Source organism: Podarcis pityusensis, assembly GCF_964106645.2.
Source record: "Podarcis pityusensis genome assembly, chromosome: 2".
Classification (NCBI taxonomy): Eukaryota; Metazoa; Chordata; class Lepidosauria; order Squamata; family Lacertidae; genus Podarcis; species Podarcis pityusensis.
In genome coordinates, this window is record NC_138029.1 from 14,361,392 (window position 1) to 14,385,629 (window position 24,238).

Sequence of the window (24,238 nt, forward strand, 5' to 3'; positions counted from 1 at the left end):
CTGATCCTTTTTCATGCCCACATTCCCTCTTCCTAATGCAGTCAGGTAGATCAGTATCTGGGTTTATTTCTAAGAACAATTATGTCTACCTGTATTTATACTTAGGTAGGTAGCCGTGTCGGTCTGATGCAGTCGAAATATATATAAAAATAAAAAAATGTCCAGTAGCACCTTACGAGTCCAACTAACTTTGTTCTTGGTATAAGCTTTCGTGTACGTTTTGGAGTATGCCTCCTTTGGTGGCAGTCAAAATGTGTCAAATTATTTTTATATCTATCTATCTATCTATCTATCTATCTATCTATCTATCTATCTATCTATATCTCGACTGTATTTATACTGCTGGACCCAAGGACTGAAGGCTACGTGGATGGAAGCCACGGCCTCCAGTCTAGCCTAAACAGCGCTCATACATTTATTGTGATAGCTGATCAACAAAGCAGTGAACTAGCTCTCTGCACGTGCTCAGATGCACCCCTGCCGTTTGCAAATTCCGGGCTCGTTCCTAGCTCCATTCATGCCTCGCTCACCTCCATTCATTCCAACCCCCCTCCTGCCTTTCGCTTCCGTAGGCGTTACATTTCCCCGGAGATCTCGCAGGCTCCTGTTTTCTTCAGGAGGATGCTGGGAGTTGCAGTGTCGAGGAGGATGACCCCTCCTAACTGCTGGGGGGTATTGCGGGAGGGGAAAGACTACAGCTCCCAGCAGCCACCGCACAGGATATGGGAGAGGCGCGTGGCCTGAACCGAGCATTGTAGGTAAAGTAGACCGGGAGTCTGCGGAGGGGTTGGGAGGGGGGGTTCATTCATTCAGCATAATTTAGACAGTACATTATAGTGATGGAGGTGGGGAGGTGGTGCAGATGGGGTGAGAAAAAGACAACATTCGTCCCCTTTTGTTTTTTAACTGTTTAAATTAAAACACATTTGTGTTTGCACATGGCTTGCAAAGCTACTTTCCCACCTGTCGGGGTGCAAAGCGCCCCGCGGGTAACGAGAAAGTAATGGCTAAATCACACCAAACATCCATGATAATCTAATCCGGCAGTTTTGCGACCCAACGGCAGCCAGTCCGTTGTCCTCGGGACGTTCACAAGCAAGGCATGATTTAGGCAGCTGCCTCCCCTCTTCTTTGTCTCCATCGTCTGCTAATCTCAGGTATACTTCCTTTGAACATGGAGGTTCCTTTGTTAGCAGTACAGCTTTATAGCCCCAGACTGCTGGTGTCTTTTTATTTTTGGCCACTGCGTCCTCAAATCACCCTGCAGTATCTCGTCTGAGTCTTGGAGGGTTGGCTGCTGCCAACTATTTCCTTTTGTCTTTCCCTTTTATCTGTCACCATTGTGGCTTTTATTTTATTTATTGTTGGATTTATACCCCGACTTTCCTCCAAGGAACACCCATGGTTCTCCCCCTCTCCACTGTATCCTCACAGCAACCCTTTGAGGTAGTCGAAACAAAATAATAATAATAATAAATTCCTTCCAGTAGCACCTTAGAGACCAACTAAGTTTGTTATTGGTATGAGCTATCGCGTGCATGCAGACTAATTGGTCTCTAAGGTGCTACTGGAAGAATTTTTATTATTACTATTTTTGTTTCAACTACAGCAGACCAACACGACTACCTACCTGTATCTAAACCTTTGAGGTGCCGTAGGTTAGGCTGCGAGGCCCAAGCTTCCTGGTTGGCTTGGGATTCGAATTCTGTTGTCCGAGGTCTAACAGTTACACCATGCTGACTTTTATTTTTTAGAATGGCATCAGTTCAAGGCTAAGGGATGGGAAACAGAGAGCAATGTTATGAATTTGAAAATAGCCTCGGTTGATCAGTGGCACTTCTGTATCTTTAAGGTTGCAATCTTCAGCAGGATTAAAAATGCAATTCTACCCCCCATGTTGATGGGTGATGGGGTTGGGTGGTGTGCATTTGCCTCTCCAGTTGGCAGAGAGGGCCACTGTTGTGGTGTGTGTGTGTGTGTGTGTTTGTGTTTGTGTGTCTGCCTGCTGTACCAGCAAGTCTGCCTCTACCCAAGTGGGCAGTAACTACCAGCAGTGTAAAGCCCTGAAGCATTGTGGGGATGGAGTGGTAGCAGGCTTTGGTCCCAAGTCCCATGGATGTTCTGAAGCTGGCATGGTGAAAATTAGGAGACCGGAATGCCTTCCATTCTGTCCTGGCAAGCACAGACTGTGAAGGGCTTCAAATGTGAAGGATCTGCTTGCTCCATGCAGTCATACCTCGGGTTGAAGTAGCTTCGGGTTGAGCATTTTCGGGTTGCGCTCCGCGGCGACCCAGAAGTAACAGAGCGCATTACTTCCAGGTTTTGCTGCTTGCACATGCGCAGATGCTCAAAATGACGTCATGCGCGGAAGCGGCAAATTGCAACCCGTGGACGCAGGTTGCATTCGCATCAGGATGCGAATGGGGCTCCGGAATGGATCCCGTTCTCATCCACAGGTACCACTGTATATCTGTGGCCTTTCATTAACTTGTTATGTTAACTGTACTCTGACCTGTTCATCCTAAAGTCGGCCGACCCTTTCAGGTTCATGTTGGCCAACTTCTAAGTAGGAAAATGAGAACTTTGAGCTTAAAAATCAAAATTCTGTGTCAAGCTAACCAAACCCTGCAAGGGGAGAAGCTACGTGTTTTCAACTAATTTTCAGGTTTTTGTTTTATTTAAAAAAGCATAATGTTCTGCATAATTAACATTGCAGTTAATTTTGCAGTTGCAGTTTTCATGGGGAGGGGCATTGAATTTCTGCTTGTTCCTTTCTGCAAATCTTGATCAGCAGCTCCTCTGGCTTTTGAGATTTTTTTTACCAAATGTTCATATATATTTTTTTAAAAGATATTTATTAAGATTTTCAAAATATTACAAAATAAAAAAAGAAAAAAGAAAAATACAAAATAAAAATAGTTAAAAACAATTCAGTCTTTCCATCACTTATCTTTCATTTGCTTATTTCCCGGACCTCCTCACGCCTCCCTTTTTTGTATTCCAATTCAGTTTGTTAGTTCAGCAAATCCCTCCCCCTCTTTGTTTATCCTTGTCTTCAATCTTAAAGTATTGTAACATTAGATTTTTACCTATTAATAGTCTATTTTTTATATTCTCTTATAACATTACAGCTAAAAACCACTTAGTTTCTATCCAACATCATTCTAACATTCATTAATTTTACAATATTTCTGTAAATAGTCTTTAAACTTTTTCCAATCTTCTTCCACCGACTCTTCTCCCTGGTCTCGGATTCTGCCAGTCATTTCTGCCAATTCCATATAGTCCATCACCTTCATCTGCCATTCTTCCAAGGTGGATAGATCTTGTGTCTTCCAATACTTTGCAATAAGTATTCTTGCTGCTGTTGTGGCATACATAAATAAAGTTCTAGCCTTCTTTGGCACCAATTGGCCGACTATGCCCAGCAGGAAGGCCTCTGGTTTCTTTAGAAAGGTATATTTAAATACCTTTTTCATTTCATTATAGATCATCTCCCAGAAAGCCTTAATCTTTGGGCACGTCCACCAAAGGTGAAAGAATGTACCTTCGTTTTCTTTACATTTCCAACATTTATTATCGGGCAAATGATAGATTTTTGCAAGCTTGACTGGTGTCATGTACCACCTGTATATCATTTTCATAATATTCTCTCTTAAGGCATTACATGCCGTAAATTTCATACCTGTAGTCCACAACTGTTCCCAGTCAGCAAACATAATGTTATGTCCAACATCTTGTGCCCATTTGATCATAGCCGATTTAACCGTTTCATCCTGAGTATTCCATTTCAACAGCAAGTTATACATTCTTGAAAGTATCTTTGTTTTGGGATCTAACAGTTCTGTTTCTAATTTTGATTTTTCCACCTGGAAGCCAATTTTCTTGTCCAAATTATATGCCTCCATTATCTGATAATAATGAAGCCAGTCTCGCACTTTGTCTTTTAACTTTTCAAAACTCTGCAATTTCAATTTGTCTCCTTCTTGTTCCAAAATTTCCCAATATTTCGGCCATTTGGCCTCCATATTGAGCTTTTCTGAGCCTTTGCTTCCATCGGTGACAACCACCTTGGGGTTTTATTTTCAAGTAAGTCCTTATATCTTATCCAGACATTTAACAATGCTTTCCTAACAATATGGTTTTTAAATGCTTTGTGTGCTTTAACCTTGTCATACCACAAATATGCATGCCACCCAAAAACATTATTGAAACCTTCTAAATCCAAAATGTCTGTGTTCTCAAGAAGCAGCCATTCTTTCAACCAGCAGAATGCTGCTGATTCATAATAAAGTTTAAGGTCTGGCAGGGCAAATCCACCTCTTTCCTTTACATCAGTTAATATTTTAAATTTTATTCTGGGCTTCTTGCCCTGCCAAACAAATCTAGAAATGTCTCTCTGCCACTTCTTGAAACAGTCCATTTTGTCCAAGATTTGCAATGATTGAAACAAAAATAACATTCTTGGCAATACATTCATCTTTATAACAGCAATTCGACCTAACAAGGAAAGCTTCAAGTTTGACCATATCTCTAGATCCTTTTTCACTTCTGACCAACATTTCTCATAATTGTCTTTAAATAGGTTTAAGTTCTTAGCGGTCATATTAACCCCCAGGTATTTTACTTTCTTAACCAATGTTAAACCTGTCAAATGTTCATAGAATCCCAGAATCGTAGGGTTGGAAGGGACACCAAGGGTCATCTAGTCTAACTCCTGCAATGCACATTGAACCATGAGTGCTAGAAACATGCCTTTTAAAAAATGAAAGTTGATTCGATTGGATATTGGCCATATATATCCATGAGAGCTAGAAGCATTAAAAAAGAAGAAGATAAAGAATTATATTCTCATGGAGCAGAGTGCTGTGCTCAATATTGTTTTTGGTCTTTTCTTACTGACAGTAGCAGTTCAACCTGAGAGTTCTGATAAAAAAAGGAAATGCCTGAAAATGCTCTATATACCCCTCTCTGGTGAAAACAGAGAAGGCTGGAGAAAGCTTGTCAATTTCACCCCATGCTGATTTCTTTCAACTTTCCTTTCCCTTACTTCTGGCAGAACTGCAGCTGGGAGGTTAGTGACTTATAAACGTCAGTGGTGATGCACCGTCTTTTAAAAACTTAAAATAGCGACTTATGCACCAAAGATGACTGTGTGTGTGTGTGTGTGTGTGTTTATTTTAAAGGGTGGGGGTGGGGCAGGGAAAACAACAACCCCACCAGTGAAATTGTCAAAAGATTTTCCCCAAAGTTATCAGTTTCACCAGAGACCAGACTGGGGGACTGGATGGTTGAAATACCATTTAAAATCCACATTCCTTCATGTCCATCCATCAGTTTTAAAAATCTGATTACAAGCACACGCACACATGCATTCCAACAGGGGGCTGGGGGTGTCGATTGTGCTTTGTGGCATGTGTGAAATTGGTCATGGATATCACAAATCTATACATTTTTTATTATAGTATCCAAATATAAATCCCTGTTGCTATCCTTTCCAGTTTTAAAAACTTAACCAATGAATGGAAAATCTCAGTGGCTGCTGGTGTACTTGTGAGTTCTTTCTCCTTAAGTACTGTACAGAGTTGGTGTTCCTTCAGTTACATTGAACAAATACAGCTCTGGTGCTAGGTGCAAAACAACTGCCACTTTTTTTTATTGGACAGAGGCCCCGTGCTTTTAAGAGCAACACAGTTGGCACAGTGGCCAGAGGGCTAGGATAAGACCTGGGAGGTAAAGGTAAAGGGACCCCTGACCATTAGGTCCAGTTGTGACTGACTCTGGGGTTGTGGCGCTCATCTCGCTTTATTGGCCAAGGGAGCCGGGTTACAGCTTCCGGGTCATATGGCCAGCATGACTAAGCCGCTTCTGGCGAACCAGAGCAGCGCACGGAAACGCTGTTTACCTTCCCGCCGGAGCGGTACCTATTTATCTACTTGCACTTTGACGTGCTTTCGAACTGCTAGGTTGGCAGGAGCTGGGACAGAGCAACAGGAGCTCACCCTGTCGCGGGGATTTGAACTGCCGACCTTCTGATCGGCAAGTCCTAGGCTCTGTGGTTTAACCCACAGTGCCACCCGCGTCCCAAACCATGGAGACCAGGGTTCAAATCCCTGCTCAGCTGTAAAACTCACAGGGTAACCTTGTGCCCGTCGGTCAGTCAGCTGAACCTACCTCACAAGGTGGTTGTGAGGAAAGGTGGGATACAAATGGAATGAGCAAACAAACCCATTAGCACTAGGAGGGCATGTTGTGGATGATGATGACTTCAAGTCTCATCATAAAAAGATGACCAAAGTGTTCTTTCTCTCCACTTCTCCAGTTTTAAGAGGTACTGTATTTTTTGCTCTATAAGACTCACTTTTTCTCTCCTAAAAAGTAAGGGGAAATGTGTGTGTCATATGGAGCAAATGCAGGCTGTGCAGCTATCCCAGAAGCCAGAACAGCAAGAGGGATCGCTGCTTTTGCTGCGCGGCGATCCCTCTTGTTGTTCTGGCTTCTGAGATTCAGAATATTTTTTTTCATGTTTTCCTCCTCCAAAAACTAGGTACGTCTTATGGTCTGGTGCGAAAAATACGGTGCTTCTCTTCTCATCTGGAACACTGAGATTTTAAGGACGATTTTAAGAGGTCCTTCCCGTCTCATCTGGAACACTGAGAATGTGAACGTGCTCCTGTGGTGGGTATAGAACAGGAGTCTGCAACCCGCGGCTCCTGAGCCGCATGTGGCTCTTTTACACCTTTGCCGCGGCTCCGGGGCGGATACTAGTGAGGGGAGGAGGCGCATTGTGCGCCCCGACACTCCCCACTGTGGCGGGTGCTGTACTGGCTGTGACGTCGCATGGGGGCGGTGCGTGTGTTAGTCACGCACCATCCCAACGTCACCTTCCCGCCCGCTGTCAGATCGGAGGGCAGCGGCGCGCATGCTTTAAATGTCGCAATGGTTTTGCGGCTCCCAGGTTTTTTTCCCCTTCGGAAACGGGTCCAAGTGGCTCTTTTTGTCTTAAAGGTTGCAGACCCCTGGTATAGAAGGATCACTGGGAAGTTTTACTGTAGAAACTTGAGACCAGGACAATCCTATTCACCTGCTGAGGAAATGCAACCCCTCGAATGACCCTTTGTAGGGGAGATGCCCTCCTGCTCCCCACCCCCTTCTCCCCAGCCCCTTGTTAAATGCTCAGGCATGCTGGGATGCCACTGCCTGCGAATGGGATGCTGTTAATTTGTGCTCTGGGAGCACGGAGTTAACATCCGGAGCTTCGTAGATTTACACCCCGTGCAGTTGGCAAGGCAATTAAATCTCTCAGCGGCCACGGCTTTTATGAGATGACGTTCCTTCTGAGGATTTGAAATAAGGCTAAGGAGAGGGAGGGCCCTATTTTCACACATTGCCCCTCTGAGGAAAGGGGGGGCAAGTGGGTCTCCCTTTCCTCCCCGATAATTTTTGGGTTTGCTCCTTTCCCCTTTGCAGTGTTCCCCCCGCCTGCCCTGAAACATAGCTGACTGTGATCAAGGGAGAAGCATGGGCTCTTTAGGAGAGCACTGTGAGACTCTTGAATGTTCAGTTTATTGAAAGACCAAGCGCCCGGTCCTCATGGTTGCTTTGGAAAACAATGTCTATGCAGAGAGGAGTTGTGCTTGCATGACCAGAAATGTACATGTGTGCCGACCTGCGTGGCAGATAGGCATGATGGGAGTGTGAGTTGTAGCAGCATGATAGAAGGTTTCATTAGTGCAGGGCTGCCTAAGCGGACCATGGATAGCTGACAGTGCAAAAAGCATCTTGCCCATGAGCAGGGTGGGGCGGGGGTTAGGACTGCCATTCATCACTGCAGTGCCCTGCTGTGGTCCCAATAGATCGATCAAGCCTCAGTCTCAGCACTGTATACCTTACCCTCCAACATTTCTCCAGTGAAAATTGGGACACCCTATTCCATTATTATTATTATTATTATTATTACCCCACCCATCTGAGTGGGTTTCCCCAGCCACTCTCGGCAGCTTCCATCTTATCTGTCTATCTATCATCTATCTATCTATCTATCTATCTATCTATCTATCTATCATCTACAGTGGTACCTCGGGTTACATACGCTTCAGGTTACATACACTTCAGGTTACACACTCCGCTAACCCAGAAATAGTGATTCAGGTTAAGAACTTTGCTTCAGGATAAGAACAGAAATGGGGCTTCGGCAGCTCGGCAGCAGCAGGAGCCCCCTTTAGCTAAAGTGGTGCTTCAGGTTAAGAACAGTTTCAGGTTAAGAACGGACCTCCGGAACGAACCCGAGGTACCACTGTATCATCTATCAATCTATCATCTATCTATCTATCTAGCTCCTTCAGATGACTTCTAAAGGTTGTACAGTGGTACCTCTGATTGCGAACGGGATCCATTCCGGAGCCCTGTTCGCAACATGAAAGGAACACAACCCACGTCTGCGCACGCACGGGTTGTGATTTGCCGCTTCTGCGCCTGCGAGTGATGTCATTTTGTGCTTCTACGCATGCGCGGGCGGTGAAACCCGGAAGTAATTGTTTCCGGTACTTCCGGGTCACTGCAGGACGTAACCTGAAAGAACGTAACGTGAAGCGGACGTAACATGAGGTATGACTGTATAGTTACTTATCTCCTTGGCTCAGGAGTTGCATAACTCCATACCCTCCAATGAAAACAGGGACATCCTAAGGAAAAGTGGGGACATTCTGGGATCAAGTCAGAAACCGGGGCAGCTTCTGTAAATCTGGGACTGGAAAATACAGACACTTGGGGGGTCTGGTATGGTTGATCCATGGGCGGGGTATTATTATTATTATTATTAATAATAATAATAATATGTGGGACGTGGGTGGTGCTGTGGGTTAAACCACAGAGCCTAGGAATTGTCAATCAGAAGCTTGGCAGTTCGAATCCCCGCAGCGGGGTGAGCTCCCGTTGCTCGGTCCCTGCTCCTGTCAACCTAGCAGTTTGAAAGCACGTCAAAGTGCAAGTAGATAAATAGGTACCGCTCTGGCGGGAAGGTAAACGGCGTTTCTGTGCGGTGCTCTGGTTCTCCAGAAGCAGCTTAGTCATGCTGACCACATGACCCGGAAGCTGTACGCCGGCTCCCTCAGCCAATAAAGCGAGATGAGCGCCACAACCCCAGAGTCGGCCGTGACTGGACCTAATGGTCAGGGGTCCCTTTACCTTTAAGGAAAAGTGGAGACATTCTGGGATCAAGTCAGAAACCGGGGTAGCTTCTGTAAATCTGGGACTTTCCCTGGAAAATATGGACACTTGGAGCGTCTGGTATGGTTGATCCATGGGCGGGGTAATAATAATAATAAATCTCTGCTCAGCCAGTGTTCTTCAGACAGGGGGGTGGATGTTCCTGCCTGCAGGTGGTGAAGTGAAACAAGCAAAGGTGGGTGCCGTTTTGCAACTCTCATTGGCAAGAGCCCTATTACCAGTGGTGGGCAGTGCCTATTGAGAGTGGCAGAGCAGAAGTCAGGGAGACAAACAAGAGGTGGAGCCAGAACCAACGGCAGACGTAACCACAGCCAGCAATAGGCAGAGTCAACCAACCCTAGTATTTCCCCATTCTCTTCCCTGCTGAATTCTAAGGTCACATTCATGCCATACATCTAAAGAGCTATGAGGCCACATTAAACAACCATGGCTTCCCCCAGGCTATTGTGTGAGTTGTGGTTTCTTAAGGGTGCTGAGATTTGTTAGGAGGCCCCTATTCCGCTCACAGAGGAACTCTGGGAATTGTAGCTCTTGGAAGGAACAACTTTCAGCGTCCTAAACTAACTACAGATCCTAGATTTCTTTGGGGGAAACCATGAAGAGGCATGAGTAAGAGTGGCAGGGAAGTGTGTATAGTGAGTACATTCAAAAGTGAATTATGCCCCAGAGATGATGGGAAAAGCAGTGCCAACAACAGCAGAAGGGCATTAGGCAGATTTCTTAGTAATGACCTGAGCAGTGTGCCGTCAACTTGTTTGCCCCTATATATTTACTAAGTAGAGATATCACCTTGCCAACAAAGGTCCGTATAGTTAAAGCTATGGCTTTCCCAGTAGTGATGTATGGAAGTGAGAGCTGGACCATAAAGAAGGCTGATCGCCAAAGAATTGATGCTTTTGAATTATGGTGCTGGAGGAGACTCTTGAGAGTCCCATGGACTGCAAGAAGATCAAACCTCTCCATTCTGAAGGAAATCAGCCCTGAGTGCTCACTGGAAGGACAGATCCTGAAGCTGAGGCTCCAATACTTTGGCCACCTCATGAGACAAAGAGACTCCCTGGAAAAGACCCTGATGTTGGGAAAGATTGAGGGCACAAGGAGAAGGGGACAACAGAGGACGAGATGGTTGGACAGTGTTCTTGAAGCTACCAGCATGAGTTTGACCAAACTGCGGGAAGCAGTGGAAGACAGGAGTGCCTGGCGTGCTCTGGTCCGTGGGGTCACGAAGAGTCGGACACGACTAAACGACTAAACAACAACAATTTACTAAGTAAAGAGGGATAGATAATGTTTTCTTTTAATTGGGAAACTAAAAACTTGGGGAGGATGGTTCAAATATTGCAGAGAGGTCCCTGCATAGTGCACCCCTGAGTGTCTCTCAGATCGTTTCCTTTTCTGCCGCCCCAACTGAGTGCTTGGACTGTTTGATTGGTCAGTGCTACCCTACCGCTGCCGTATGACTTCTTGCTAAAAACAATCTAGACTAGGAATGGGGCAGCTGTGTGTCACCAGATGTGGTCGAACTCCATCTCCTATCAGCTCCAGCCAGCATGGCCAACAGTCAGAGATGATGGGAATTGTAGTCCAGCAACATCTGGTGGGCCATGGGTTCTCCATCCCTGTTCTAGATCCTGCAAAAGCTCCAAATCTGATCCTAGATTCGGTGCGGAGTGCGGCACTATGTAAAATAAAACTGTCAGCTCTTTAGCTTACATACCTTTGAGTTTGGGGGATGCAAATGTGGAATTATTTTGGAGGCAAAGGGGCACAGAGAGCCAGGAGCAAAGAGCCTGGCTTGTGGCCCAGTCAATGTTCAGACTCCTAGTATTCACCTGCCAGCGAGCCCTTTGTGAGCTAATTTTCTCTCTGCTGAATTGTGGCTCTTGAGTTTTATTTCCTCTCTCTCTCTCCAAGATTGCAAGTGAGCACACGTGTGGAGGTGGTTGTCTTTCTTTAATCACAGCACAGAGCATTTATAGGTTATTTACAGTAATGTTTTGTATCTTGAGTGAATGCTTTACTAATTATGGTAATAAAAAAGGCAATAAAAGGAACATTCCCCATGGAGGAATATATTTGGAGGCCTCGCCTGGTTCACTTGTAAGCAGAGCTATGATAGAAATCGCTCATCCACTCGGTGGGGTAAGAAGTAAGGCTGTTAAGGAATAGGCTGCAATGGATTGAGGCGTGACATACAGAGTTTTACCATTTACGAGGCAGGCCCTGGTACTTATAAGAGACTGGGTGGTTGGAGAAGATAAGGGAAAACAGGCAGGTGGAGTTTGGTCTGAATTCTGCTTCAAGGGGTAGTTGGATAGGATGGCCAACCAGTTTCAGCTTGCTACTCCATGACCCCCTCCAAGTGCTTTAAACACCTGTATGGTGGGCAGAAATTCAACTGGTGATACCATTTCCTACCATGGAGCTGCAGCAATTGGGGAAAGTGATATCTGTTGCATTTCTCCCTATTGTATGCAGATGTTAAACCATTCTTCCAGAAAAAGTTAGCAAACCTTTACCTAATTAAAGGTAAAGGGACCCCTGACCGTTAGGTCCAGTCGTGACCGACTCTGGGGTTGCGGCGCTCATCTCACTTTACTGGCCAAGGGAGCCGGCGTTTGTCCGCAGACAGCTTTCGGGTCATGTGGCCAGCATGACTAAGCCGCTTCTGGTGAACCAGAGCAGCGCACGGAAACGCCGTTTACCTTCCTGCCAGAACGGTACCTATTTATCTACTTGCACTTTGATGTGCTTTTGAACTGCTAGGTTGGCAGGAGCAGGGACCGAGCAACGGGAGCTCACCCCGTCGCAGGGATTTGAACTGCCGACCTTCTGATCGGCAAGTCCTAGGCTCTGTGGTTTAACCCACAGCGCCACCCGTATCCCCTTTTTACCTACTTAAGGTGGTTTAAATGACAAACTTTCTCACTTTCAGCTGTATGAACAAACTGAAATTCATTCACATCATAGCAAAACCTCAGTGAAGATGCTGTTACGAAATTTCTGAGACAAAGGATATGATTTATCTTAAGGTGAAACAAAGAACTACCAGCCATTGTTACAAGGCAAGACCATATTTAATAGTTTCTGTGTTTTCACATTGGGAAATATTTAGTAAACTTGTGTACTGCTTTTTTTATTTTAAAAACGCACATTTTCCCAAAGTAGTTTGTTTATAAGTCACAGGTCAGGCGTAATAAAATACAATTTAACACCTTACAACATGAAAAGCCTTCAAAGCGTTATTTTAAAACACTGCTAAAAGTCAAGTGCTCCAGCACTAATTGAATATAATGTAAAAATATTCCGTTAAAGTAAAATGCTGGAGCCAAAATAGCTTTCGAAAAATCAAACCATCATGTTTCCCTGTCTTTCAACAGAGCACTTCAGTGGGTGATAAGAAACAGTTTCATTACATGCTGCCACGTTGCTGAAGCCAAGTGTTGGGAGTGTGCTTCTAGGGGTGTCTCCTGGCTTCTCAAGAAAAGACTCAGCCAAGTAAGTGGAGCAAGAACAGAATTTATTATATTCCACGTGTGTGCAAATGCTCTAGCCATCCCTATTTACCTGGATACTCCCTGCATTCTAATACCTTTCAGGAAAATAGAAAGCTGCCTTCTGCAAGGTCAGACTATTTGCCCATTACAGTGGTACCTCGGGTTAAGAACTTTATTCGTTTTGGAGGTCTGTTCTTAACCTGAAGCACCACTTTAGCTAATGGGGCCTCCTGCTGCTGCCGCACCACCGGAGCACAATTTCTGTTCTCATCCTGAAGCAAAGTTCTTAACCTGAAGCACTATTTCTGGGTTAGCGGAGTCTGTAACCTGAAGCGTATGTAACCTGAAGCGTATGTAACCCGAGGTACCACTGTATTCTATTATACTCTGGCTCTAATAATAATAATAATAATAATTTTTATTTATACCCCGCCCTCCCCAGCCAAGGCCGGGCTCAGAGCGGCTAGCAACAGTTCTGAAGCAGAGAGCCTTTTTAAAAATGCCCAGCATTGAACATGAGAAGCTTTGCCTGCAAAGCAAGTACTCTTCCTCTGAACTATGGTCTCTTCTTCTCCTGAACTATGGTCTCTTGCCTGTTCCAGGGAACCAGGCAGAGGGCCTTCTCAGTAGTGGCACCCTCCCTGTGGAATGCCCTCCCATCAGATGTCAAGGAAATAAACAACTATCTGACTTTTAGAAGATATCTGAAGGCAGACCTGTTTAGGGGAGTTTTTAGTGTTTGATTTTTATCTTGTTTTTAATATTCTGTTGGGAGCTGCCCAGAGTGGCTGGGGAAACCCAGCCAGATGGGCAGGGTATAAACAACAACAACAGCAACAACAATTATTATTATTCCTACCCAAACTTGCTTTGTTTTCTTGTGCAGGAATTCCCTATTAATTTATAGTTACTAGTGTTGTCGTTCTTCAGTGTATAGATTCCTGACCTCTTATCCAGGGTCTCTAGAAGTTTCATATGTGAGTGGGCAATGGAATGAATGCACCCACTGGCTAGTGCCCATAGCCAAAAACGCACAGGCTTGAGTTGTTAAGGTACCACTCAGGGTAAAAGGTAAAGGGATCCCTGACCATTAGGTCCAGTCGTGGATGACTCTGGGGTTGCGGCGCTCATCTCACTCTATAGGCTGAGGGAGCCGGTGTTTGTCCGCAGACAGCTTCCGGGTCATGTGGCCAGCATGACTAAGCCGCTTCTGGTGAACCAGAGCAGTGCATGCAAACGCCGTTTACCTTCCCGCCGGAGTGGTACCTATTTATCTACTTGCACTTGACATGCTTTCGAACTGCTAGGTTGGCAGGAGCAGGGACGAGCAACAGGAGCTCACCCCATTGCGGGGATTCGAACTGCCGACCTTCTGATCGGCAAGCCCTAGGCTCTGTGGTTTAACCCACAGCACCACCCGCGTCCCTTACCACTCAGGGTACAGCGTGCCATCTCACTTGTCAAAGCTGCCAAGGTCTTTATGAAGAACTTTATGCTAATGTGCTTGTGATCCAGTGAGAAATTAGGCTGGCTTGATCTGCCTCCAAAGAACGCACATCCCCACCAGCGGAATGTGGGTATCTGTATCATAGCTGTATAGCCCGTATCCCATGACTCAGCCATCCATTCTCCGGCCCAGCAATCATAGACTTGTAGAGTTGAAAGAAACCCTGAGGGTCCAACCCTCCTGAAATGAAGGAATCTCAACTAAAGCATCCATAGCAGATGGCCATCCAACTTCTGCTTTTCTCATTTACCAGGCAGAGCTCCGATGAACTCCTCAGAGGCTCCCGTGAGCTTTTCCGAGGGTGATGGCTTGGCTGATCAGTTTCTCCGCATAGAGCGAGAGCAGGCCCTCCGCCTGAAGGAGCTCAGCTTCCTCGAGCCCGTCGAGTACGTTTACAACCCCTTGGAATACGCCTGGGAGCCCCACGAAGATTACGTGCATCGATACTGTCGGTTCCGCAAGGAGGTGCTGTTTCTTGGTATGAACCCAGGGCCTTTTGGAATGGCCCAGACTGGGGTAAGAAGGCAAGCCGAGGTGGGGGAGAGTAAGTTGAGCTTGACAGGATTTGGAACTTAATCTGCATCAGGGCTTCACCTTGTAAGCTCTTATTTAAGGCTGTGGGGCTCGGCCCTGGGCCAGTTGTAATAATAGGGAAGCGAGGGCCTTTGAACATGTTCAGAGTGCTGTTTTTATTACTTGGAGCAGCTGCAACAAGACTCCAGGCATCAGGGATTAGTGGGAAGGATATTCGGATAAGACTTCAAGGCCTAGTATGTGGATCAACTTTAACAAATAACTCAGGCCCTTGTTTTTGGCTCCCCATCAAGTCAAGGGACTAGCTAAGTTTTCTGAGGTACAGTTTTCTGCTGGCCACATGACCCGGAAGCTGTACGCCAGCTCCCTCGGCCAATAAAGTAAGATGAGAAGTCCGCGACTGGACCTAACAGTCAGGGGTCCCTTTACCTTTAAAGGACCCGTGACAGTTAAGTCCAGTTTCTAACAACTCTGGGGGTTGTGGCGTTCATCTCACTTTATTGGCTGAGGGAGCCGACGTTTGTCTGCAGACAGTTTTTCCGGGTCATGTGGCCGGCATGTCTAAGCCACTTCTAGCAAAACCAGAGCAGAGCACGGAAAGGCTGTTTACCTTCCCGCCGGAGTGGTACCTATTTATCTACTTGCACTTTGACATGCTTTCAAACTGCTAGGTTGGCAGGAGCAGGGACCGAGCAACGGGAGCTCACCCCGTCGTGGGGATTCGAACTGCCGACCTTCCGATCGGCAAGTCCTAGGCTCAGTGGTTTAACCCACATTCCATGAGATTGAATGACCCACCCCTAACTGAGATCACGCCCTTCAGATTTAGACGAGTTACTGCTTCTGGTGTGCCTTCCCATAGCAGCTGCCCAAGTGGCAAAATCATAGCACTGTGGAAGCTCCATAAAGAAAGCATTCTAAAAGGGGTGTGTGTGTTTTTAAGAATGAAATGTGGCTCCAGATTTAACAAAAAACAGGTTAATGTATATGATAGCAGTGTCCCACACCGAATGTAACTGACCTGCAGAAAGGACTCTATGAATTAAAAACAGAGATGTTGTATGTACCCTTGCTGTCTATGAAAATCTTTTAATAAAAACAAATTTTTAAAAAACACAGGTTGCATCCAGCGCTAGTCCTACTCAGAACAGACCCATTAAAATTAAAAGACATGACTAACTGAGGTTCATTAATTTTAATGGGTCTACTCGGAGTAGGACTAGCATTGGAGTGAAACCCAGTGCATTTTACGTGTTGCAGATTTGGGAAATGTATGGCTTCGAGTCCAGCAATGGCAGTGTAAGCACCTGGTGTGCTAAAGATTCTTATTGCAAACCACAGCAGCTAGATATAGGTATAACATAAAATCACAGCGGCTCTACTTGTTTTGATGGTGGGGCCTCCAGGTTGCCTGTCTGTGAAAAGGAACTCAGTGCTGGCTAGATGATGGTGGGCGTTAATAAAATGACCCCATGTGCGAGCGAGGCTTCCTGGCCAGCTCTGGTGTGCGAACGAACTGCACGATTCCAGCGGAGATACTTCTCTGCTGAAGAACTCTTCCTTGTTATCTCTCTAGTTTCCTGCACGTGGCTTGGGCCTCGTGGGTGGAACTGGGGTGTCCTGACTTGTCCCATCGTAGCGGAGTCAACACCCAGACAAATAGCTTCGCGTCTGCTTTGATGCTGAGCCAGGAAAGGACAGGAGTAGGGAAATTGATAGGGTGGCAAAGTGCTTGCTGTGATATTGCGAAGACCTAGCTTAAACATGTATAGGTGGGTAGGTGTAAACTGACTGATTCTCCCTCCCCCCCCCCCCGCGCGCGATGCTAGAAGCAGTTAGCTCTATGATGTGGATGTAGACACAACTTTGCTAAAGGGCAGCGGGTTGTGTGTGTAGGGGGGAAAGTTGTTTCTTTAACTTAAGCTATGATAACACAGGAATTAGTCTGGAGATCACAGTAAAACAACTGCTTCTGTTTCCTGTGGTCTGCCCACGCTGCAGACAAGCTGGTTTAATAAGTCATTCCTCTTCCTTCTGAGGAATCCTAGGAATTATAACTGGGGGGGGGGGGGCTCTAGCAAAATCTTCAGCACCCTGAGACAAAGGTGCTGAAGATCAGACCATTGTTCCATCTGGCTCAGAAGTTCCCAAAATTATTTGGCCTACTGCCCCCTTTTCAGGGGGGTGGGGAAGCACTCTGTGCCCCCCTGGAAATCTACCTTCTTTAAGTGAACAAACAAAAAGGTGCAGTGACAAATTTGCGTTCTTTTATGTATCTGTATTTCTACATACCTACATCCTACAGCATGGGTAGGCAAACTAAGGCCTGGGGGCCGGATCTAGCCCACTCGCCTTCCAAATCCAGCCCGCAGACAATCCAGGAATCAGCATGTTTTTACATGAGTAGAATGTGTGCTTTTATTTAAAATGCACCTCTGGGTTATTTGTGGGGCATAGGAATTCATTCATTTCCCTCCCAAAATATAGTCCGCCTCCCCAAAAGGTCTGAGGGACAGTGGACTGGCCCCCTGCTGAAAAAGTTTTCTGACCCCTGTCCTACAGCATAGTTCTTGTAAATAAGACACCTTGAAGCTTCAAATTATACAATTATTTATAGTTCAGTTGGTTAGAGCATGGTGTTGATAATGTCAAGGTTGCAGGTTTGATCCCCATATGGTATAGCTGCATATTCCTGCCTTGCAACGGGTTGGACTAGATGGTCCTTAAGGTCCCTTCCAACTCTACAATTCTATGATTTCTATGAAAACCTATGGGCGGGCCAGAGTGAAGCCTGTCAGCTCAGTCTGAACCACCGCAGGGTGGAAGTAACCACTGCTACATTGCCAAGTGCTGAGGAAGCTGTGGCATTTTTGTTTTTGGGGGACAGGAGGTGGGCCTGGTCCTGAATGGGGTAACTGTGCCCCTGAAGGACCAGGTGCGCAGCCTGGGAGTCACAGGTCAATTCTGTGTCCAGGGCAGCTGTTTATCAGCTCCATCTGGTACGCAAGCTGAGACCTTACCTGCCTGCGGACTGTCTCGCCAGAGTGGTGCATGCTCTGGTTATCTACCGCTTGGACTACTGCAATGCGCTCTATGTGGGGAACCTTTGAAGGTGACCCAGAAACTACAACTAATCCAGAATGCGGCAGCTAGACTGGTGACTGGAAGCGGCCGCCAAGACCATATAACAACCGGTCTTGAAAGACCTACATTGGCTCCAAGTACGTTTCCAAGCAAAATTCAAAGTGTTGGTGCTGATCTTTAAAGCCCTAAACGGCCTCGGCCCAGTATAGCTGAAAGAGCGTCTCCAGCCCCATCGTTCAGCCCGGACACTGAGGTCCAGCTCCGAGGGCCTTCTGGCGGTTCCCTCACTGCAAGAAGTGAGGTTACAGGGAACCAGGCAGAGGGCCTTCTTGGTGGTGGCGCCCTCCCATCAGATGTCAAGGAAATAAACAACTATCTGACTTTTAGAAGACATCTGAAGGCAGCCCTGTTTAGGGAAGTTTTAAAGGTTTGATATTTTATTGCTTTTTTATTCTGTTGGGAGGAGCCCAGAGCGGCTGGGGAAACCCAGCCAGATGGATGGGGTATTATTATTATTATTAAATTGATGATGATGATGATAATAATAATGATGATGATGATAATAATAATAATAATAATAATAATAATAATAAAAAATTTTATTTATATCCCGCCCTCCCCAGCCGAAGCTGGGCTCAGGGCGGCTAACAACAATGATGGTGAAGATGTACAAATGGTTTTTCAACATTTTATTTCTTCTTTCTTTATGCTTCTACCACTCCATTATTTTTAATCAACTCCTCCCAATTGCACCCAAGGCTACTACCTCCCCCCGGGATCATTCCAGCGCCCCCCAGGGGGCAATATCATCCACTTTGGAATCACTGATCTAGCTACATAATATCTACGCCGACTGACAGAGTCTCACCAGGATGTTCAGAGAGGGGTTTTTCCTACTTCTACCTAGAGAGGCTGGGAAATTCTGCATGCTCTTTGAAAACTGAATTCAATCCCAAAGTCTTAGCATTCCAGTGGAGAGACCATGCATGGCGTTAGAAGCCCCATTCCGTGCTGCACACTTTCATTCTTATTTCCCTTTGGCCTGCCTTTTGAAAACCCAATCCATTTTGTGGCCTGTGTGAGCATTTAAATTTTATGGAGATCAGCGTCTGATAATGATAGATGGATTAGCCTCTCATCACGAAAGCTTATCCCACTCCCCTCCCCAAAGAAAAGATACCAGTAGATGCTTTTCAGAGCAGCAGCTGGGCTGAGCTGGAAAACAGGAGGAGAGGTCTGTCTTTGGCTGGCCTGCACCGGAAGCTCCTGCCTCCCATCCAAGAAAAACTTTAATAAAAACAATTTAAAAGAGAAGAAGTCCCTGTCTCTGTTGTCCACAAAACTGTTGTTCACAATTAAGGCTTGCGAAGCAAAAGACTTCGCTGCACAGCCAGGTCCTCTGTAAGCTCATCTCACAACCCTATATATGTTTACTACACAGAAGTAAGACTCATGGGGTCAATTAAGTTTCACTCAGAGGAGTCTTGTTGAAACGAATGAACAGGACTAAGTTAGGTCCATTGATTTCAGTGTGTCTGCTCTGAGCAAAATCAAGTTGAAAACCACCCATGGTATAAGATCAGTTTTTCCCAACCTTGGGTCTCCAGCTGTTTTTGGACTACAATTCCTATCATCCTTGACCCACTGGTCTTGCTAGCTAGGGATGATGGGAGTTGTAGTCCAAAAACAGCTGGAGACCCAAGGTTGGGAAAAACTGCTTAGATGAATAATGATTCCCAAAACCCCATGAAACATCCATTTTTATTCACCCTTGACTTTCCTACTTATTATTATTTATACAAGGCATAGGCACACTCGGCCCTCCAGATGTTTTGGGACTACAATTCCCATCATCCCTAGCTAATAGGACCAGTTGTCAGGGATGATGGGAATTGTAGTCCCAAAACATCTGGAGGGCCGAGTTTGCCTATGCCTGGTTTATACAGTGGTACCTCAGTTTAAGAACAGCCCTGTTTACGAACTATTTGGTTTATGAACTCCGCAAAGCTGGAAGTAGTGTCCTGGTTTGGAAACTTTACCTCGGTCTAAGAACGGAAGCTGAACGGTGGAAGGGCACTGGTGTCAGGAGGCCTCGTTAGGGAAAGCGCGCCTCGGTTTAAGAACGGACTTTCAGAACAGATTAAGTTTGTAAACCGAGGTACCACTGTATATGGCTTTTCTTCCAAAATGAATCTTACAGTGGCACAAGAACATAAAAGAGTCCTGCCAGAGGAGGCCAGAGGCCTATTTAGTCCAGCATCTTCTCACAGCAGCCAATCTGATGCCTATGGGAATTGTGCTAGCAGGACCTGAATGCAACAGCTTCCCCAATTGTGATTTCCAGCAGCTGTTATTCAGAAGCTTACTGCCTCTGGCATATGTAGTCTTCACAGGTACTAATTAGACCTAGACCTCTTCTTAGGTGATCTTGAGCAGCTATGCAAGGAAATAATTGTGGTACCCCCTTGGAGTAATCTGGATTCTCTCTGTGGTGAAGATCCCTAGTAGAGGTTTCACCATGAAGCTGTCTTCTTCTTTGTCACTGAGGAGGAATGGTGGGAGCCTCCCCTTCCCCCTGCTCCTGCTCCTAAATCTTCCCAGGAGCAAGAGGACAATATAGATTTCGAACAGTGGTTTGCAGAGGGACATAGTTCAGAAGGCAGAAGCTGGGAAATATTGGATGGGGAACAGCTAGGAGAAGAAACACTGGAAGAGAGAGGGTTAACAGATTCACAGTCTCTGGACAACATTCCTCCACTCAGCCCAAGGTCAAGAAGAGCTCAGAAAGTGTCAGAACAGAAAGCACAGAGGATACAAACTCAGATTACAAAACGTAGGAGTGACGTAGATTAATAGGGATGGAAGGGAGTGGAATCCTTAATTGGGAGCACCGCCATTTCTAGGAGATGTGTTCTTTGTTCTCTTGCTGTGATTATTAAAGTTTCTAACTGGTAAGATTACCCGAAGCCTGACATCCGCCTAGTCTTGGGGCTACTTGCTAAGGACGTTGTATTTTAACTTGTTTACTTCCCTCCTCTCTGAAATAGATTAATTTGGGGCGCCTTTTCTGACAAATTGGGAGTCCCACAGAAATCCCAAAGCAAATGCAGATCTGTCAAATCCTATGGAGTCAGACTCTTTCCCATCAGATCCTGATTTCCATGTGATGGTTCTTGCTCCCTTGCAGGTGCCCTTTGGAGAGGTGCAGCTGGTCCGAGACTGGCTCCAGGTCCGTGGGCAGGTGTCCAAGCCACCAAGGGAGCACCCCAAGAGACCTATCCGGGGCCTGGAATGCCCCCAGACGGAGGTGAGCGGCGCCCGCTTCTGGGGCTTCTTCCGCTCCTTGTGCGCCAGGCCTGAGGTGTTCTTCCGCCACTGTTTTGTTCACAACCACTGCCCGCTTCTCTTTCTTAGTCACAGCGGACGCAACTTGACTCCGGCCGACCTGCCGGCCGCCAAGCGTGAACAGCTCCTGCAGGTCTGTGACGACGCTCTGTGCGAAGCCGCCAAGCTCTTGGGCGTCAACATGGTGATTGGCGTGGGGCGCTTTGCTGAGCAGCGTGCCCGCAAGGCCCTGTCGGCTGCTGGAATCCCAGTGCGAGTCGAGGGGGTGATGCACCCATCACCTCGCAACCCCCAGGCCAACAAGGGCTGGGATGCCATCATCCGAGCAAAACTGGAGGAACTCGGTGTGCTGGCTCTCCTTGTGGAATGATTGCTTGCGGAACCTCAGTTGCCCTTGGGTGTCTTGGCCTCACATGCCAATCACATTGGATGTGCCAATGACTCTGGACTCATTTTTCATAGACCAGCCCAGGCTTGGGCTACGAAAGCTACTATTCTATCGTTGGGTTGACACTACCATTTTTTAACACTACTCTTTCTTGTGCTCCTGAGATATACTCATAATTCACTTCTTCAGGTTTTTCTGGAGCACCCTGTTGAGTCTTTCCTGGAATTTGGGTTTCCATTTCATCTCCATGTATTGGTGCTATCTGGGGTGATATCTGGCAGATCTTGTAGCAGCAGCTGCCACTCTGCTAGGTGCTTCTGGCTCCTGCCGGCTTCTCCATGATCAAACTCATGTTAGACATTGAAGTGGGGAGTTTTGGCCCATGGTGTTAGTCTGGCTTTTTGCCAAACCTCTGTTCTTTGTGGGGGAGGCATGTTAACATATTAAGGTGTCTTAATAACCATTGGCTTAACTAGCCACCGTGATGCCCTCCACATGCTTTGGACTACAATTCCCAGCATCCCTGACCATTGGCCATTTTGAATGCGACTGATGGGAATCAGACTCCAACAACACCTTACAGGGTACTACGTTGGCTACTCCTGATCTAGCTCATTGGTCAAAACCTGATCTAAGGTGGGTCTCAACACCAGCACTACCTCCATGCACACATTATAAAAATATGTACCATAATTTTCGCTCTATGAGACGCACCAGACCATAAAGCGCACCTAGTTTGTGGAGGAGGAAAACAAGAAAAAAAATATTCTGAATCCCAGAAGCCAGAACAGCAAGAGGGATCACTATACAGTGAAAGCAGCGATCCCTCTTGCTGTTTTGGCTTCTGGGATAGCTGCGCAGCCTGCATTCGCTTCATAAGACGCACACACATTTCCCCTTACTTTTTAGGAGGGAAAAAGTGAGTCTTATAGAGCGAAAAATACGGTATATAATGAATAGGTCCCCAAACACATGTTTGCGTTAAAGGTGGGTCCCGTGCTGGAAAAGGCTGTGGGCAACTGGTCAAGCCCCCTTTTGCTTACTCTGTGTAGTTCTCTTAAGTTCAAGACCTGCCACCTGAGTGGAGATGTAGGAGAATTGCATGCAAAATCTTCCGTATGGCGGACGTGCCGTGTCACTGAGCTACAGCCCTCAGAGTTCAGGTAAATCAAGCAGGTGGCAATCAAAGTGGTCTAGGCACTTCTGCAATGTGGGGGTTGCCTCCCCATAGCTGCTTCCCGGGCAGCTTCAACTGGGGTGTGCACCCCCAAAAGAAGTCACGGGGCCTGCTCATGGGCAGAGCGTATGGAAACACCGCACACTCTCCTCTCTCTGCCAGAGCTGCTGGGCCGGAGAGGGTGGCCCAGGGATGGAGGTGCATGGCTGGCAGCCGCTCTCCGCTGTGGCAGAGCTGCACGTGGCATAGCTGAGGAGAAGGGTGGCAGACGCTCCACTCCACTCCCACGTCCTGCAGTTGGGCACGAGGAAGATGGGAGCCTCTTGTGGGGGTGCCTAGTCACTCCCCCTCCAGAAAATGCGCTCGGGGGCACAGCACATGCAGCCCTCCCCACACTGCAGCCCTGGACCTGTACAGCATGTTTTGGTCCTTAGGGGTATATGTGCATGTTAGCCAAAATCTTTGCCATGAATTCACACCAGGGTAAGAAGCGACTGGCCCCTAGGATGGGTGTGGCCCATGGGGCCTCTTCTCTTTTAGTCTTAAATGAGAACTAGGTCTGTACAAAGCAGCTTCATATGCTCATAAGTCATTTCTGGTCCAGCTGATTTAATCAGTTTTTTTTTTAATTTTAAAAATTGGCATTAATTTCAGCTTATTCCTTTTGGTTCCCTCCCACCTCTGTTAGGTTTCCATAACCAAACACAAAATTGGGAACTTTTGCTTCCTGTTTATATCCAATGCTAGCAGATATTTTGAACTAGGTTGAAACCACTGTGGCTTCCCTTTGAGGAGTAAGAATTTCAGGCAACTCACAGCCGCAAGGGAGAGATCTCCCTTAAAACCAGTTGTCTGGATCTTCTGCTTAATGCTGATTGTTCACTTCTTTTGAATCCACATTGCTTCTGGTGTGTGATAAGAGAATATTCTGCATTCCATAACCTTCTCTGATGGAAAGAGAAAATATCAAAGTTGGCGCTGCCTTTGAACACTGAGCATTTATGTTTTTGTTGATTAAATTGTAAGTTACCACACACTCCAGGAAAGGTATGCACGTCCTTTAGCAAACTTAAGAATATGTCAGAGGGTTGGCAGTATGCAAAATTTATTAAATGTAACTTGAATTTTGGAGATAAATTCCAGAGTTTAGCTGTGTAATGTGTGAAAATGTACTGTCTTTTGTCTGTCTTGAATCTTGCATTATTAAGCTTCATTGAATGTCTATGAGTTCCAGTGTAATGAGAAAAGCAGGAAATGTTTTCTCTGTCAACTTCTTGCACATCTTATGCATATATTTCATGTTCCCTCACCCCCACCTCTCCTTTTTTTCTGAACTAAAAAGCCCTGAATGTTGTAGACTTTTCTGAATTGTTCCACCTCTTTGATCATTTTAGTTCTCCGTTTCTGAACCTGCAATATCCTTTTTGAGCTGAGGCAACCAGAACTGTTCATAGTATTCCAAGTGTGATTGTACCATA

The 24,238-nt window shown here is 46.2% G+C and overlaps 1 protein-coding gene across 3 annotated transcripts; it reads left to right on the forward strand.

Annotated features, from left to right (window-relative positions):
• Positions 1–731: 731 nt before the first annotated feature.
• On the forward strand, positions 732–22,304 carry SMUG1 (single-strand-selective monofunctional uracil-DNA glycosylase 1). Of its 3 annotated transcripts, none has more exons than XM_080995043.1 (4): positions 732–754; positions 12,609–12,726; positions 14,486–14,748; positions 21,038–22,304. In XM_080995043.1, exons 3-4 carry the CDS (start codon positions 14,497–14,499, stop codon positions 21,563–21,565), a joined length of 780 nt encoding a protein of 259 aa, XP_080851169.1. In that variant the 5' UTR covers positions 732–754; positions 12,609–12,726; positions 14,486–14,496; the 3' UTR covers positions 21,566–22,304. The 3 variants fall into 3 exon arrangements, with proteins under 3 accessions (XP_080851169.1, XP_080851171.1, XP_080851170.1); XM_080995045.1 differs by lacking the exon at positions 732–754 and adding an exon at positions 2,606–2,665; XM_080995044.1 differs by lacking the exon at positions 732–754 and adding an exon at positions 12,142–12,293.
• The last annotated feature ends 1,934 nt before the right edge of the window (positions 22,305–24,238 follow it).